Source organism: Balaenoptera acutorostrata, chromosome 12, assembly GCF_949987535.1.
Source record: "Balaenoptera acutorostrata chromosome 12, mBalAcu1.1, whole genome shotgun sequence".
NCBI lineage: Eukaryota > Metazoa > Chordata > Mammalia > Artiodactyla > Balaenopteridae > Balaenoptera > Balaenoptera acutorostrata.
This window is the reverse complement of record NC_080075.1, coordinates 58,950,022-58,965,477: the sequence shown is the minus strand read 5'-3', so window position 1 is coordinate 58,965,477 and position 15,456 is coordinate 58,950,022. Positions and strand designations below refer to the sequence as shown.

Below are 15,456 nucleotides of genomic sequence, written 5' to 3'. Positions count from 1 at the left end.
TCAAAATTCATAAAAATGGAATCAGCCAGTATGTTCTCTTATATGTCTGGCTCTTTGAGTTTTTATCTTAACTGATAAACTATAAGTTGTTGGTTACATTGTCAAACTCCTATGTCTTTTCTTAGCTTATTTCTGTGAGTCTTCACTGGATGTTGTCTCTTTTGTTTTAGAAACTATATTTTGTGTTTTACTTACTTATTAGCTTTTTGTGGTTGGATTAGACTATACAGAAGTTCATTCAGAAGAAGCTTCTATGTATGTCAGAAAGATGGAGTTAATATGGACTCCTAGCAAACAATGTGATCCTCTGGTTTCCTTTGTAAAGCTGGTCATTGATTTTTAACAGGATTATTCCTTAGGCATTCCACAGTACCTGTGTCTCATGGGATGTTTATTTTCTACACATACTGATCATTACTGCACTTTCCCCTAGGCTGTGGTCTAAATGTGTGGGCTATGGAGGTTTCATAGCTGTGGTCAGCCTTAGTCCGACTCACTCTTTCCATTTGATTTGTGACACAATGCAGGAGCTAGTTTTCAAAAGCAAATGCTTACTTAAGTGTTCAGTAACACAAACACACTCTGTAAAGAACAGAACCTTTAAAAACAACCTGATCACTTGGGATTTTGGTCACAATCACTTATAGAGGCTAGGATATTACTTTGGTACTTGAAGCCTTATTAGATAATAGCCCATCGTCATTTTAAAAAGTGCCTATAAGGAAGGCATTTGCATTCATCTAACATGAACAAAAGACTGAAAATCCATTCATGCTTTGAGTGGTTGGTATAACAACAGCTGAGAAAAGCCCATTTAATTCTGTGACTTTTGGTTTCAGAGCACCTGTTCAATATAAAAATTACTTGTATCTCCTGAGGAATCTCAGCAGCAGTTAATTTGTATAATTATTGATTTTGAATACTATTTTGTTTTTAGTTATCCACTGTAAATTTAGGAGTTTTAAAAATAGTTGTTTATGGAAATATATTATTATTTGAAGGGACCCCCTCAATGCTGTTGATCTTTGCATTTTCATAGATCAGTTATCTAGAAACAATAGTTTTTTAGTTTCAGGGATGGTGTTAAGAGTGTATAACTGTAACGTGCAGTTAAAACTGCTGAGTCTGTCAAGTGAGAGGTTAGCTAGAGAAGTGGAATTTAGTTGATTCTGAAGTTTGCAGAGCATAAGGGAAGAATCAAGATCAGTTCTAACATTTTTGTAACCCTTGCTGCAGAAGGGTGAGAAGAAATTCACTTGAAAGTTGAAGTTATTATTCCATGATTGTGACACATATAGCAAAAGACTGCACGTGGTCAGTATGGTCTTAGCTGTGATTATAACTAGGAAATTGATAATGAAATCCCTACTTGCTTTTGTTTTGTGGAATCCAATGATTTATTTTAGGGGAGATGTCAACCCTTGTTAAAGCAGTTAGTTACTGTTCCTAATCATGTCCTAAATCCTGCCTTTAGTTCTGTCAGCAAATTCATATTCAGCATCTTTATGTATCACAGTATAAATACATACTTTTAATGTGTATTTCAGCTAATAATTTTTTTCTCTTTAATAGATGTTAGTTGATACTGGAGCTTATTTTATGCTTTTGTACCAGTAGGGAACTGTCCACTGTCCCCTACCAGATATTTTGGGATCACTTATAAGCTAAATTTTTAAGAAACATAGATGCGACTCTATCCTCACTTATGCAATTTTTAATAATTATCAGAAGATACTTTGTGTAAAAGGTGTAAAACTTGGCTTTCACATGTTAGAAAGTTTAAACAGAACTAGTTCTCACTTGGCAAGGATTTGATCACCAACCAAATCTGTACCACACCTATATGCTTATCCAGACACAACTGATTGTCCTGTTCAGCAGTTTTCCTGCTACACATACAAATACGCATGCATATTATGAATAGATCTTTTTAAAATAAGCTAGACCCAAGGTACTTCTGAAAAAAGCCACTTATATTATCCTAATCTATCTTTCCTCCTTTCAAATCACTCACCCTTGAAATATATATGAAATCCACACTGGCCTAGGTAGCTGTTCCAAGCAAGCCTGGTCATCTATTCTTGGTCTTACAGAATTTCAACCAAGTTACTGTTTTTACATGGATATATAATTTTGTTTTGTTTTGTTTAACATGGATGTGTAATTTTGTCTTAACCATCATTCTCAGTTTCATTGTTTTTTCTCCATCTCTTGTTCTTAGTATATCATTCTCTTACTCCAACCTGAGAATATTTTTTCTCACTCTGATACATCCTCTGTCTACATATTTTTCCCTTGTCAAGGAAGGCTGTGCCAACCTTATACAATAGCTGAAGTGACTCTGGCACTTTTAACCAAAAGGATGATGGAACTTACTGGGTTCCCATTTTAATTCCTGGAGGTCCTAGATCTTCATAGTTAGGTTGCTGTAACAAACAAATGCATTTAAAAAAAATACATACCTTAAAAGGTACAAATCAACATGTTCTTAAAAGCAATATGTGATGTTATAAATAACTGAATAAATCCATTGTTTAAATTTTTTTCTTAATTGTGTTACTAAAAAAGTAAATACTAAGTATATTGTTGCTAATTAAGTGCATCATGCATTTTAATATTTCTGTTCTTAAATAATCTAGCAAGTTTGCGTTTCTGGCTGATCTTTTCTCTCCATTTTCTTTGTTTTTTTTTAGTTTCATGCTATGGATACGTTGTATAGGCACAGCTATGATTTGAGCAGTGCAATTAGTGTCTTAGTACCACTTGGGGGACCTGTTTTATGCAGAGATGAAATGGAAGAATGGTCGGCCTCTGAAGCTAGTTTATTTGAAGAGGCACTGGAAAAATATGGCAAAGACTTCAACGACATACGTCAAGACTTTGTAAGTAGAAAATTGTGAATTAAATAAAAGTTGGGGTGGGAATATTTTATCTGTTTTAAAAATTTGGTAAATCTTAAACTATTCATATAGCAAGCCTGTGACGTAGTAATTTTCATCTGCTCAACGTAGAATGCAGGCCAGTGTTGTGGAGGGAGAAATTGACATTCGTCTTGAGCAGTAATTGTAAGACTCAGGGTCAGGAGGCCCTGAGTTCTTGCTGTAAACCTTGGCAATATGAATTAATCCTCTTCACCTCTCTCTGAGTTCCAAGTTAAAAATATGCACAGCTTTTCTAACCATTTGCACTAAATATTTCTGATCTCTGCTTTTTAAGCTTGTTGCCCTCCTTTAGGCCTTCAGTATTTTTCTAGTTATCTTACTAATCATTGAGCCTGAATTTGATACAGACCTCTATTATAGAAACGACCTGTATCAAGCAGAGCAGAAGAATTTGCTTTATGGGTTTTCGATATTTACTCTTCTTGATGATATGCAGGATCTTACTTGCATTTTAAATACTAGGTAATCTTGTCTACTATTATGTACTTCCTTTTTCTTTGTATTTATGGAATTGCTGGCTTTAATTAAGCTTACAATCTCTTTGAAATGGGGAAATTTCTATTTGAGAAGTTCATAAATAGCTTTCTATAGCAGCCATTCTTTTTTTAAAAAAATATTTATTTATTTGGCTGCCTCAGGTCTTAATTGTGGTGCATGGGATCTTAGTTGCGGCGTGTGGGATCTTAGTTGCGGCATGCAGGCTCTCTGTTGCGGTGCACAGGCTTCTCTCTAGTGGCTCACGGGCTTAGTAGTTGCAGTGCATGGTCTCTAGAGCGTGCGGGCTCAGTGGTTTTGGCACATGGGCTCTCTAGTTGTGGCAAGCGGGCTCTAGAGCACACGGCTTAGTTGCCCCACCTCATGCAGCATCTTAGTTCCCCGACCTGGGATCAAACCAGCATCCCCTGCATTGCAAGGCAATTCTTAACCACTGGACCACCAGGGAAGTCCCAGCAGCCATTCTTTTTTAAAAATTATGAAAATAGACTCATTATAGCCTATGAAGTATTTAATGTGAACTAGGATCCTGCCTTTTATGTTGTTGCATCTTTTTTTAATTATTTCTGAAGGAAAATTTTACTTATCTATATGAGTTGATATATTAAATCCTAAACATGATAATTAAAGCTGTTAGTGTCACTGGCATTTGTTTTGGCAAAACTTTACTGACACCCATATGTCATGGTTTCAATTTACAGGGTGTGCAGCTGGGAATTTAAAATGCATTGGTGGCATTTAGCTTCAGGTGGTCAGAATAACACAACAGTGCAATGCTACTAATATAATATAGCTACACTACTAAATAGAAACCGCAAAAACAAAACCCCCTAAAGAACAAAGACTGCAGGCCTGATAAAGGAGTAGAAGATGAGAAATACTAAAGTGAAACTAGTTTTCCCTGCACTGAGTGTGACATGCTCATTTTATGCCGTGATCACCATTCTGAACTCAGTTCAATTCAACAAATGTTTATTGAGCACCTGCAACATACCAGGCCCTTAAGTGTGCACTAGACATGCATCAGAAATGTAATGTGGTCCTTACTTTAGGGAATGATTCATAGTCCAGATCAAGAGATTGAAAGATAAGCCCTCAAATAAAATATAATGTAATTATTTCTGTCAGTAGTAAGAACGAGTATTATGGAAGTGGTGGGAAGGGAACTATTAGTTGTGCCAGTCAACTCAGGAATGTCTTCGTGGAGTTAACTGGCATTTCAGCTGGACCTCTGATGGTAAAGGGAGAAAACAGCAGATTGACGGGTATACACTGAGCTGTGAAACTTTTAGACAGCCCTCCTGGGCACTTAATACAGGACTGGGAAATAACTCTGAACAGTAGCTTGGTGCAATATACTTGGACATAGAGGCTGGCATTCATAGAAGGTAAAATAACGGTGTGAAAATGAGTGTAACAGCCATAATGCTGTGAAATGGTCTTTTGTTACCTTCATGATCTAACAAAATTCTTGTAAATTTGTGGCATGGTAAAGTTTTCTGAAGGTGGTTGGAATGCTTGTTGATGAGACAGTCCACATTAGGTTTGTTGTATTTTGGAGCTTGGTATTGGCCGCCAGTGTCAAAAAGCTTAGATAGACCATCAGGAGGCTAACTCTTCAGAGGGTTTGTGTTTTGTGTAGTTTTGGGTGTTTGTTTGTTTTTTTAGATCTTTAGGCTTTGCTTTATTTATTTATTTTTATTGAAATATAGTTAATTACAGTGTTAATTTCTGCTGTACAACAAAGTGATTCAGTCATACATACATATATATATACATACATTTTTTAAAATATTCTTTTCCATTATGGTTTATCACAGAATATTGAATATGGTTCCCTGTGCTATACAGTAGGACCTTGTTTATCCATTCTATCTATAATAGTTTGCATTTGCTAACCCTGTTTTGGTGTTTTTAATTTATTATCTCTCCCTTCCGCTACCCTATACTTGTAAAAGTAATGTATAAACCTAAAGGCCATTATTTGACAAGCCTACAGCTAACATCATCCTCATTGGTGAAAAGCAGGTACATGAAAAGGTGTTCAAGGGACTTCCCTGGTGGTCCAGTGTTAAGACTCCTTGCTTCCACTGCAGGGGGTGAGGGTTTGATCCCTGGTCAGGGAACTAAGGTCCTGTATGCTGTGTGGTGTGGTCAAAACAAACAAACAAAAAAGGTGTTCAACATCACTAATCATCAGGGAAAACCACCATGAGATATTGCCTCATACCTGTTAGGATGGCTATTATTTTTTTAAAAATGAGAGAGAACAGACGTTGGTGAGGATGTGGAGAAGCGTTGGCATTAATTCTTCTTTAAATGTTTGGTGAAGTCATCTGGTCCTGGGCTTTTCTTTGTTGGAAGGTTTTTGATTACTGATTCAGTCTTCTGTTCACATTTTCTATTTCTTCATGATTCAGTCTGGATAGGTTATATATTTCTAGGAATTTATCCATTTTTTCTAGATTATCCAATTTGTTGGCATGTAATTGTTCATAGCAGTCTCTTAGGATCCTTTTATATTTCTGCGATATCATTTGTAATGTCTCTTCTTTCACTTCTGATTTTATTTATTTCAATCTCTCTCTTTTTTCTTAGTATAGCCAGTGGTTTGTCAATTTTGTTTATCTTTTCAAAAAATCGGCTCTTAGTCTATAGATCTTTTCTGTTGTTTTCCTTGTTTCCACTTCATTTACTTCTGCTGTGATCTTCTTTTTCTGCTAATTGGAATCACTCTCTTTTCATTCTTTGTTTATCCTTTCCTCCTCTGACTGGATAATTTCTAATGACCTGTCTTTGAGTTCACAGATTTTTCTGCTTGATCAAGTCTGTTGTTGATGATCTGCATTGTATTTTTCATTTAATTCATTGTATTCTTCAGCTTTAGAATTTGTTTGGGTTTTCTAAAATAATTTCTCTCTGTTGAACTTCTTGTTTTGTTTGTATATTGTTTTCCTAATTTCATTGAGTGTTCTATCTGCATTTTCTTGTAGCTCACTCAACTTCGTTAAAACAATTCTGAATTCTTTGGGAAATCCTAGATCTCTATTTCTGTGGGGTCAGTTCCTGGAAAATTACTGTGTTCCTTTGCGGGTGTCATGTTTCTTTAATTTTTCATGTTTCTCATAACCTCGTGTTAATCTCTGTGCATTTGGCTGAGCAGATATTGCAGACTTTACAGACTGGTTTTAGTGGGGAAAGACCTTCACCTGCAGGTGGGTGCAAGGGTACCAGGCAAGTGGAGTGCATTGGTTCTAGCTCCTGGGAAGGCCCATTGGCAATAGTGCACATTCAGCTTTATCAGCTGAGGTCAGTGTCAGTAAAGATTGCAACGGCCAAGGGTGCAGGTGTCTGCTGCAACAGAGAGGGCTGTTGGGGTCTTCAGTGGCAAAGGCTGCTGGGGACCTCCTGATCTCTCTTTCTCCCACAGCGTATGTCATGGGCGAGGGGATGTCTCTTGGCTCTGGGTCTGGCTTGGAGTGCCCTCATGGTGGCAGTGGTGCCTGAGGCGTGGGCATGCTTGGATCAGCCCCTGAGCCGGGAGTGGAGCGTGTGTGCTCACAGAGTGACTGATGCATACGATCTGGTGCCTGTGATGTGAGCGCATGTCGAGCAGCCAGGGCTCTGGGGTCTGGGGTGTGCACACCTTCTGGAAGGAGTGCAGCAGCATCTCCTTCTCTAGGAGGCCAGCAGCAGCAGTGGCTCTTGGTTACCTCGGTGGCAGGAGCTGCCGGTTTCTTCTGCACAGGAGCCTGCTGAGGTCCACTCCAACAAACACTACAGAGTCCTCTACTGTGCGAGCTGTAGGGATTCTTTTTTTTTTTTTTTTTTTTAATTTTTATTTATTATTTATTTATTATGTTTATTTTTGGCTGTGTTGGGTCTTCGTTTCTGTGTGAGGGCTTTCTCCAGTTGCGGCGAGTAGGGGCCACTCTTCATCGTGGTGCGCGGGCCTGTCACTATCGCGGCCTCTCTTGCAGAGGCTCCAGACGCTCAGGCTCAGTAGTTGTGGCTCACGGGCCCAGTTGCTCCGCGGCATGTGGGATCTTCCCAGACCAGGGCTCGAACCTGTGTCCCCTGCATTGGCAGGCAGATTCTCAATCACTGCGCCACCAGGGAAGCCCTGTAGGGATTCTTCATTAGCTGTCTCGGGTGCTGCTGAGGTCCTCAGTGACCAGGGCTGCCAGGCTCCGCTGCAGAGCAGGCCACTGGTGACTGCAGTGGTATCCAGTGTGTGGCTTATACTGATAGCCTCCACCCTTCGTTGTTCTTAGCTGTTTCCAGATGTCTCAGCTACAGTCCGTCTCCTCAGTGATCCTCTCTGTGTACTCTCTGTGCAGTTACTCTCCATTTTTTGCTGCACTGTGTTGCTGTAGGTTCTTCTTTGACTCTTGCATCTTCCCAGGGCAATTTTCATTTGTTGATAGCTATCTAATTATTGTTTTTTGTGGGGTTACAAAGGCTGCTATGTCCTCCTCTCTCTTGCTGGCGTATCTCTTCCTGTCCATTTTGTCTAGTTTGTTGTCGTAAAGTTGTTCATAATTTCATTATACTTTTAAGTTCTGTGGGATGGATTTGTAGTGATGTCCCCTCAGATATTCCTGATACTGGTAATTTAGCTTTTCTTTCTTTTTTCCTCATTAGTCTGGCTAGGGGTTTATCAATCTTATTGATCTTTGCAAAGAACCAGTTTTTAAAAAATAACTAATTAATTAATTAATTTTTGCCTGCATTGGGTCTTTGTTGCTGCACGTGGGCTTTCTCTAGTTGTGGTGAGCGGGAGCTTCTCTTGTTGCGGAGCACAGGCTCTAGGCACGTGGGCTTCAGTAGTTGTGGCACACAGGCTCAGTAGTTGTGGCACACGACCTCTAGAGCACAGTCTCAGTAGTTGTGGCACACAGGCCTTGTTGCTCCGTGGCATGTGGGATCTTCCCAGACCAGGGATCGAACCCGTGTCCCCTGCGTTGGCAGGCGGATTCTTAACCACTGCACCACCAGGGAAATCCCAAGAACCAGTTTTTGATTTGATTGATTTTTCTGTTTACTATTCCATTGATTTCTGCTTTTATGTTTATTATTTCTTTCCTTCAGCTTGCTCTGGGCTTATGTGCTTTTGTCTTTTCCTAGTATTTTTTTAAGGTTGGAGCTTAGATCATTAATTTGAAACTTTGCTTCTCATGTAACCATTTATTGTTAGTACACTTTTGGCAGACAATGAATTCAGCTTTTGACTGAGAATGACTTCTGCCTTGTCCGAAAAACTTTACTGTCCCCTTTGAAGAGATATTTCATTCTTTATAGAATTCATTAAAAATTCTTTTCCTCTTTCAATATTCTAAAGATGTCTCTCTATCTGGCTTACGTGGTTTCTGATGAGAAGTTCCTATGTATGTACATGTTTCTTTTTCTTTGTGCTCAAGATTTTCTCTTTACTTTTGGTTTACTACCACAGTGTGAACCTGTAGTAGTAAACCAAAAGCCCTGGCAGGCTTTTCTTTATAATTATTCTACTTGTAGTTCACTGAGTTTCCTAGAGCTGAGATTTGCTGTTTGTGTGTTAGTTTGTATAATTTGTATTGATCTGCCTTCTAGTGCACTAACTCTTTTCTCGACTATGTCCAGTATACCGATAAACTTGTTAAAGGAATTCTTCAAATATGATAGCATATTTTCCTAACAGTCATATTTTATTTTTATGCTTTTTATCTCTATGTAAATTCCCCATCTATTCATGTGCATTGTCTACCTTTTCAACTAGACCCTTTAGTATATTAATATAGTCTCTAGTTGGCCAGGTTTGGATTTCATTGTTGTTCTGGTTACCTTCAGTGTACCACTGTACTGGAAGGCTTAATATTTCATGTACGACCTTTATATCTTTGAGCCTCACAGGGCCCCAAAAGCTTAACTGAATCTCCCCATTTTTGCCGGATATGCAAAATCCTTTCCTGCCTGGCTAATTCACCTACACCCCACCCAGCCTTGAACCTAATGGGTTTCACTTCCCTTGCCAGCAGGCAGAATTATTCTCACAAGCCAGTCACATCCTTCCTCCTGTGGGAACCTTTTTCCGGAACCAGGGCATACCTCACCCTCTTGTTACACAAAGCCACACTTCCACAGCCCCTACTGGGCTCACTATTCCCAAGTACAACCCCTGTGTGGCCCTACATGGTGTGTAGTGTCCTCTTTCCCCGGACCGTGAGTATAAGTGACTAATAAACTGCTGTCAGTCTCATCTGGTTTGTCTCCGGTGTCATGTGTTGTATGTCTGACCACCTTCCACTGTCTTGAGGGGCGGGTCCCTCCCTCGCTGGTGGGATGAATAGGAGGTGAACTGAGCATCCACAGACTTCATAGTCTTACCTATGCTTAATGTAGGGCCTGGAAAGCAGAAGGGTTTTTTTCTTGTGTTCCTGTCCCATCCTTAGCAGGCCTTGCACTGCAGAGCCTTTCTCCACATTTTGCCCTTCCCCCTGTGGTAGTATGGTGTTGCAGGTCCATGGTGAGGGCTCAGGGAGTTTCTTAGTTGTCCTGTTCCTGCCCAGACTTTGGTAGGCTTTGTGTGCCTGAGTCTCAGCGGTGGAGCTCCCACAGCAATTCTGTTCTTTCCCCAGCTCCCTTGTCGCAACCGGTCTCTGCTTTGTGTAGCCTTTTATTAGCAGGGCTTTTTGGATGTGAGCAAATTTCCAGTCCCCCTCCACTGGCCACCGCACTTTGCCTGGGACTTGGGGGTGGGATGGTTTCTAGTCCGTCTCCAGTGGCAGACACTTCTGCTTTGTATGAGAGAAGGATCTAAGAGAAGGATCTGGGAAGCGGTTTTCTGGCCTGGTCCCCAGTGGCAGCTGATCACCATTGCGCACACCCACACCACCACCAATGGGCAGGTTGCTTGCCCTGTCCCAATTCTTTCTGCTGGACATCTGATGGAGGAAAGGGGGTGTGTCGATTCCCTCTGTGCACTGCTTTATTTAGCTTCATCTTCTTACCAAGGTTGATAAGTTGTGTGTTCATTTTCATTCCTTCATTTTTCCTTATGGTTTCCTTTTTGATCATGGATTATTTAGAAGTAAGTTCCACATATTTGTAGGTTTTTTCCCCCATATATTTTTTGGTTATGAATTCTGGTTTAATTCTATTGTGTTCAGAAAACATACTTTGTTAAATACACACACACACACACACACACACACACACACACAAATTTTACATTTTGAAGACTTGATTGATTCTACCGCAGTATATGGTTTGTTTTGGTGAATGCACCATGTGCTCTTGAAAAGAACAGATATTTTGCTGTTAGGTATAATATTCTATAAATGCTACTTGGGTCAAGTTTATTGATAATGTTGTTCAAGTCTTCTGGAACCTTACTGATTTTCTGCCCACTTGTTGTGTTACTTGTTGAGAGAGCAGTATTAAAAGTCTCTAGCTTATAATTGTAGATTTTTCTGTTTTTCTTTTCAATTGTATTAGGTTTTTGCTTTAGATATGTTGAATCTCTGTTGGTAGGCACGTACATATTTAGGATTGTTATACTCTTGTGATGATTCGACCTTTTTATCTTTACATCATGCTTCTTTATCCATGGGTAATATTCCTTGTGACAAAGTCTAATTTTTCTCCTATTAATATAACCACTCCGGATTTATTGTTTACATGATATATTTTGTTTCCATCCTTTTACTTTTATCTTATTTATTTCCAAAGTGGGCTTTTTGTAAACAGAATACAGTTGAATCCCCCCCCCCAACCAATCTAACAATCTCTGCCTTTTACTTAGAGTGTTTAGACCACTTGCCTTTAATATAATTATTAATAATATAATTATCAGTTTAAATCCATCATTTTACCATGAGTTTTCCATTTGTCCCATTGTTCTTTATTCCCCCCACACACTTTTTAAAAAAAATTTATTTGTTTTATTATTTTGGCTGCTTTGGGTCTTCGTTGCTGCACGGGGGGCTACTCTTCATTGCGGTGCACGGACTTCTCCTTGCGGTGGCTTCTCTTGTTGCGGAGCATGGGCTCTAGGTGCATGGGCTTCAGTAGTTGTGGTACGCGGGCTCAGTAGTTGTGGCTTGCAGGCTCTAGAGCGCAGGCTCAATAGTTGGGGCACACGGGCTTAGTTGCTCCGCGGCATGTGGGATCTTCCTGCACCAGGGCTCAAACTTGTGTCCCCTGCATTGGCAGGTGGATTCTTAACCACTGCGTCACCAGGGAAGCCCCTCTTCCCCCTTTCTTGATTAATTTTTTATGACGCCCATTTCATCTTTCCTGGTGGCTTACTAATTAAACTTTTGTTTTGTTTAGTGGTTTACAATATATATCTTTAATGTACCACAGTTTACCTTCAATCAAATTCTGCTTAGATCACATAGATTATAAGAACTATGAAACAGTACACTTCTAGTTCTTCCTTCCCATTCTTGTGCTTTTGTTGTCATACATTTTATTTCTGTACATGTTCTAAGTCCCACAGTGCATTATTACTATTTCTTGCTTTAGGCAATCAGTCATCTTTTAAAAAGATTAATGCCCCCCCATGTTTATTTACTTATTGTTACTTATTTTTAAAAATTTACCATTTCTGCCCCTCTTCATTTCTTTGTGTACATTCAAATTTCCACCACCACCTATGGATTTCTCAGGTCTCCTCCACTGGCTCAGTTCTTTCTGATGAACACCTGATAGAGATCTCTGGCAAATGTGTTTGGATTCCCCTTGTGTCTAGAGCTTCCACAGATGCTAAACAGTTGTCCTAGCCCACTGTTGAGCTTTAATAATCTGGTAAATGTTTTGTTGTTCATCATCTGTTTCTTTTATGCTCTGCCAAAGTAAAAATACTTAGAGTCCTGTCTCTCCTTGGAGTGACTTGGGAATTTAGTTCAGTTGATTGTCTTGTAATCTTAGCTCTCTGATGGACTAAAGAGTTGGTGTGGTTTTATAAATTTTCTCTTTCCTCATCTTTAGAGTGGGGATGACATTCTCTTGTGGATTTCTACATCCTAAACAGGACCTGAAATATGCAGAGGAACCTGAAAAATTCAAAGTGCAAAATAGCAAAGTCTTTCCCCCTTCGTACAGTGGAGTCCTTTGCCATAGAAACTCCTTTCAGCAAAGGGTATTTCCTGGCTGTTGTATCATTTAGACTTCAGTTGCAGATAACAAAATATTGGAGCTGTTTTAAACAGAATGGGATTTAACTTTAGAAATTAGATGCTTAAAATCATTGATAGGGTTGGAGAAGTAGGCTCAAGCTGGACCTCAGAATAGTCCCACAGAAATGGTTCCACAAGTGAGCTCTTAACCTCTGCCCCATATGGAAATTGAGAAGCTGCTGGGTTAACTTCTGAGCCAGGATCACACTCCTTTAGCCGTGATCTTGAGATCAGGAAACCTCTAGCAACGTCATTGGCTCTAGAACAATTTTGTGCCTCCTACTTCTACTGCAGCAAAGTGGATCCCTTGTGCACCATCCACTCTATGCCTGCTTAATTCACTTCTGAATTTGTCTTATACACATACATCTGATTGGCAGAAATAAATCCAAGGGGGTCTTGGAAATATAACGTTTGGATTTCTAGCCTTTGTAACATAAGCAAGTGAACTAGAGGGAAGTTGGAAAGGATACTGAGCAAGTCATAATTAGAGATGACAGAATCCATTCGAGTGAGCTATTATGAGGAGAAAGAAATTTATTAAAGGGTGTCAGAAGGCTAACAGACGTTAGCCAGGGATCCACGTTTCGATGCTTCACAGACAGGACTTGTGAAGCTAAGAGCAGTATCTAACCCCACAATGGCAGTGCTCTAGCAGGAACCCCACTACAACATCTGCTGCCTCTACTCAGCAATCTTGCATGATTCTGTTCTACCTTGACTCTGTCAGTAAGTGCCATGTATCTAGGGTCTATTCTTAGAACACTTCACTTTTTACCAATTTTTGTATTAGAGTACTTTTGATTATAAGTGAGAGAAACTCAACCTCATCTAGTTTAGAATAGAGGATAGATACTTTGGTTATATTAGTGAGGGTTCTTAGTTGCTAAGTACAGAATTCACTGTAATTTAAACCGAAAGGCATATAGGATATTAGGTTCTCATAAAATCTCTGGGAAGACTAGAGAACCAGGTTTGGATGCTGCACTTCCAGAAACAGTGGAAAGACCCATGCCCTCTGCTGCTTGGAATCCATGATGTCAAACGTGGATGGCAGAAAAGTCAACACACATGCCCCAGAAGAATATGATATCCCAGCCATTGTTCTTGCCAAACTATCCAGTCTCCCTGCATGCAGCCTTATTCTGATGTTGCTAACTCCTATATCTAAATGTCATTCACATTTGTCAGCTTGGCTAAACCTGGCCTGTATGTCTGCATCCTTGTTCAAGAGTATCTGGGGAAAATGTATTTAGAGCTTCAAGGAAGGTAAGCTGGAAGTAGGTTGGAAATGGGTGTACAGTTTCTGCCACCACCCACTTCTTTGACTACTTAACATCCATCCTTGCCGTCTCTACATGCTTCCTTTCCAGACATCAACTTTAAAACAAGTAGTAATTATCCCTGAATCATTAGAAACTATGGTACTATTTCCTTAAATAGGGAGGCTTAAATTTACTATCACGGCATCCATCTCTGGTTGCTGTTTATTCCTCTTCTGGTTTTAGCCACAGCCCTGTCTTTATAGCTTGTAACTTCTGCATTAAATTATAAAGGTGAAAACACCACCACCAACAGACCTTATATAAAAATAGAGAGGGAATTGGGTCCAGAAGGAAAATAATTACACTGAGCAAGGAAGAAAACATAGATAGCTTCGTTAGTCTTCCGTTCTCCCTTTGTGAAGCCTTCATTGTCATTCAGGATAGAACTGCGCGCGCGCACACACACACGCGCGCGCACACACACACGTGCACACTGTTCTCCCTTCCGTATCTTAGATGACCAGAGTTCTTAGTCTGGTGGGGTGACCCAAACCTTCATTCTTGCAGGTTCTGGGCCCTGGGTTAGAAGCAGCGTTTTGTGGGAGTAAGTCATTCATAAGTCTGTGTGTGCTATTGCTAGCCAATAGCACAGAAAAGGCAAATCACATCTAGAATAATTGTCCATTCATTGAAAACAGGTAGCTGCTATTCCAGTATGCTGAGAGTCTAATCTAACTGACACGTTACCAGGAATGGTGCCGTGTTGGAGACCCAGTGTACTCTGTTCCTTGCAGATGAGACACTTGGAGTAATCAGATCAGAGTGGGTGAGAGGACATCCCTGTGGTGGCATCCACATGTGTGTCCATTTTGTTTATGTGTCCTTTGAGCAGTCATTGGGTAACTAGGGAAAGAGGCTGGCTTATAGCCAGAGGGATCATCTCATCCAGCAGACAAGTGAAAAACCTCCTTTGTAGAGGAGGCTTTGTGAACATGGGGGCTCAAATATCCTCACAGCCAGGCCCACCCTCAGATGTCTGTCCCACAAACCTCTTTTATAAGCCTCATTGTTACCAGTCCTCTAATCTCATTCCTTTCAAGTCCCTGATCACTGTGACAAGTAAATAACCATTGTCCACGGATGGGTATGGATTAGTACCTCTGACCATCTGTCTTGCAACGCAAAGTAGAAAACCAGATGTCCACTCTAATGTTCTGCCCTCCAAAAGGATCTCCCTTCTTCACTGGGCTTCACAGTCACTCCTGCCTGGGGCTGAAATGCTGCAGCAGTATAATTCCAGTCGGTGCCAATACATCATGTGGAGCCATCTGCCACATTCGGGTTTTTTCCTCTTCAGTTGACGTGTTGGAACTCCCATGAAGGCTGAGTGAGGGTTGAGGGAGAAATGATACTACATCAGGAGTAGACGCACTGAGATGTGACCTACACTACTGCTTGATGAGTGTGCTGGTGCTGAGGACAGCTGATTAGGACTTTATGGCTTAGATAAAATCTGGCTCGTGAGGAAGCTCAGGTTACAGGGTCACTTGGTTTTCTTTTCTCAGGCTTCCAGGTAAATTGCATGCCCGGGCC

General features: G+C 40.3%; 1 protein-coding gene across 5 annotated transcripts in view; it reads left to right on the top strand.

Annotated features, from left to right (window-relative positions):
- The window catches only part of MTA3 (metastasis associated 1 family member 3), a 162,931-nt gene that overhangs the window by 107,948 nt on the left and 39,527 nt on the right, over positions 1–15,456 (top strand). For all 5 annotated transcript variants that reach the window (XR_009009946.1, XM_057558457.1, XM_057558455.1 and 2 more), the window contains exon 9: positions 2,694–2,882. Coding sequence is in view for 4 of the 5 variants with exons in the window: in XM_057558457.1 (XP_057414440.1) it covers positions 2,694–2,882 (189 nt within the window). In the remaining variant the exon portion in view is untranslated. The remainder of the gene's footprint in view (positions 1–2,693; positions 2,883–15,456) is intronic.